This window comes from Perkinsus marinus, assembly GCF_000006405.1.
Source record: "Perkinsus marinus ATCC 50983 genomic scaffold scf_1104296936896, whole genome shotgun sequence".
In the NCBI taxonomy this organism is placed as follows: Eukaryota; Perkinsozoa; order Perkinsida; family Perkinsidae; genus Perkinsus; species Perkinsus marinus.
The window spans coordinates 1-1,979 of NW_003214011.1; the positions used below are offsets into that span (position 1 = coordinate 1).

The 1,979-nt window shown below is 52.4% G+C and overlaps 1 protein-coding gene across 1 annotated transcript; it reads right to left on the minus strand.

The window, feature by feature from the left end:
• Positions 1-98: 98 nt before the first annotated feature.
• On the minus strand, positions 99-1,544 carry Pmar_PMAR020345 (hypothetical protein; the record flags this gene model as incomplete). The annotated part of the gene is made up of 1 exon (XM_002783642.1): positions 99-1,544. One exon carries the CDS (start codon positions 1,542-1,544, stop codon positions 99-101), a length of 1,446 nt encoding a protein of 481 aa, XP_002783688.1.
• Between the last annotated feature and the right edge of the window lie 435 nt (positions 1,545-1,979).

Here is a 1,979-nt window from a genome sequence, read left to right on the forward strand (position 1 = left end):
GATCTCGCAATATTGTGATTGCAGCGTTCCTGATCTCATCGGGCTGAAGCCAGAACAACCGTTGAACACAAGACTGGGACTCTTCCGAAAGAGAGTATTCACTGGCATGGACCGCTCAAACTGAAGGCCTCAGCGACTTCTTGTGGGCTCTTGTACTTGTGTACTGAAAGGACTCCCCATGGTGCAGTGAGGACGCTCTTAGGTAGAGTGCCTACAGGTTGCTGCCACATACCTTCAACGTGAACTCGTTCGACGTTGGCAGCATCAGCGCATCTGCCTAGCATGACGTCAAAGTTAGTGTTGCTCATCTTACAACTGCCACTGTTAGCAGCATTGACAAGGGCGTGCGCGGCTGACATTGTTAGTATCACCCCGGCTCCACCAGTAGGGTAGGTCGTGCCCCAAGCCTTGTACATGTAACCGTGCATGCTGAGCCGGGGTGGCTGTAAGTCGGCCAGCAGGCTGGGTAGCAAGTTGAGGTTCCATGCTGTGTCAGAATCGAAACCAACAATGTACTTGATTTCATCCTCGTTGAATTTGCGGACAATCCACTCGAGAATTACGAAAGGTCGTTGTTCGTACGGCCGTTTATGCTTCCAACCCATGAAGTGTTCATCCACCACTTCAATGACGTTAGCTTGCGGGCACGCACTTCGTATATCACTCACGTTCTTGCTCGAGAAAACGTAGGTTCGATTCGTCAAAGGGGCTGCCCAGGCATCCATGGCAATACGGCATTCTTGAGGACTGTCAGTCATTAAAGTGAAAACTGTGCTCCTCAATAGCTCCTCCGCAGTCTCTGTATTGAGACACCGGCCTGGGAGTGATTCTGTTGCGCACCCTGGGCAGCCGAGGAGCCCGTCGCTATCAGTGATGTTGATCGAAAAGTGTTTCTGAAGACAGGCAGCAAGGAAGTGCTCATGATAGAAGCCGTGCTCTCGTCGGCAGCTTGACCCTTCCTTCGAGATCTTCCCTTTCTTGGTGTCGATGCTCCGAGCAAAGTCCCCAGAGAGGACAACCCCAGCCCCAAAGGAGGGTACGATAGACTTGTGCTTGAACCATTTACCCTCTCCGTTCTCGCCTACGCCATACACCTCGCCTACATGGAGGGTTCTGCAAAGGCGTAGGAACAGTGACGGGCGAATCTTCGACGTTGAGCTGATAAGAACTACCCAGGTATACTTCCTTGGAATCTGCTCAAGATATTTGAGGACCGTCAGCGGCCCAGGTGCCTTGAACGGGGCTTTAACTACGTCGAACTTCTTCGAACATGAATCATCTCGGGCGATCAGCTCAGATCGGGGCGCCCCAGATACCACTAAAACGAGCACAGGGCCACCCTTGCATTCGGCTTCTTCCTTTCCGTGTACAAGTGCAGCATAACGAGCAGACAGCGGTGCAGTTGCCGCATTGAGCTTGTCCGCGTCGGCGACTCGTTCTAGCTGGGCTAGCCCAGTGAAGTCCGCTTCCCAGAATCGAATTATTAAGACTAGGATGATCACTAGCAGGACTATCTGCAAGATTTGTCGGGGGTAAGAAGCCATTGAATATTCGAATGGTAACCACTGGAAAGTGATCACTTCCAGACACTCACGAACTACTGCTTAAGGGCCCGGGTTTTGTTCTGGTCAGACTCAGCTGACGATTCACCGTAGAGTCTGGTCACAACACAAGAAATGAAGTGTAGGGGACAGCAGGAAGATTCAGTGCGACCGCCACATGTTAGCAAACACGCTTGGGCGTGTGAGAAGAGCGATTACTGAACGACGTCGGATCTAGGACCCTGAAGAAGGGGACCGTACACAACCTCCGTTCGCGAGCGCCGGGGGGATCACACCTTGATCTTCCTGCAATGCCGCGCTTCTTTGAGTGATTGTGTAGTGCGTCTGGGGACGGCTTGATCGAACTGTTGGCTATCCGTGTGAACAGTATCCATCAAATACCCTACCCCACCGACCACTGGATGGTCTGGTGCAGTC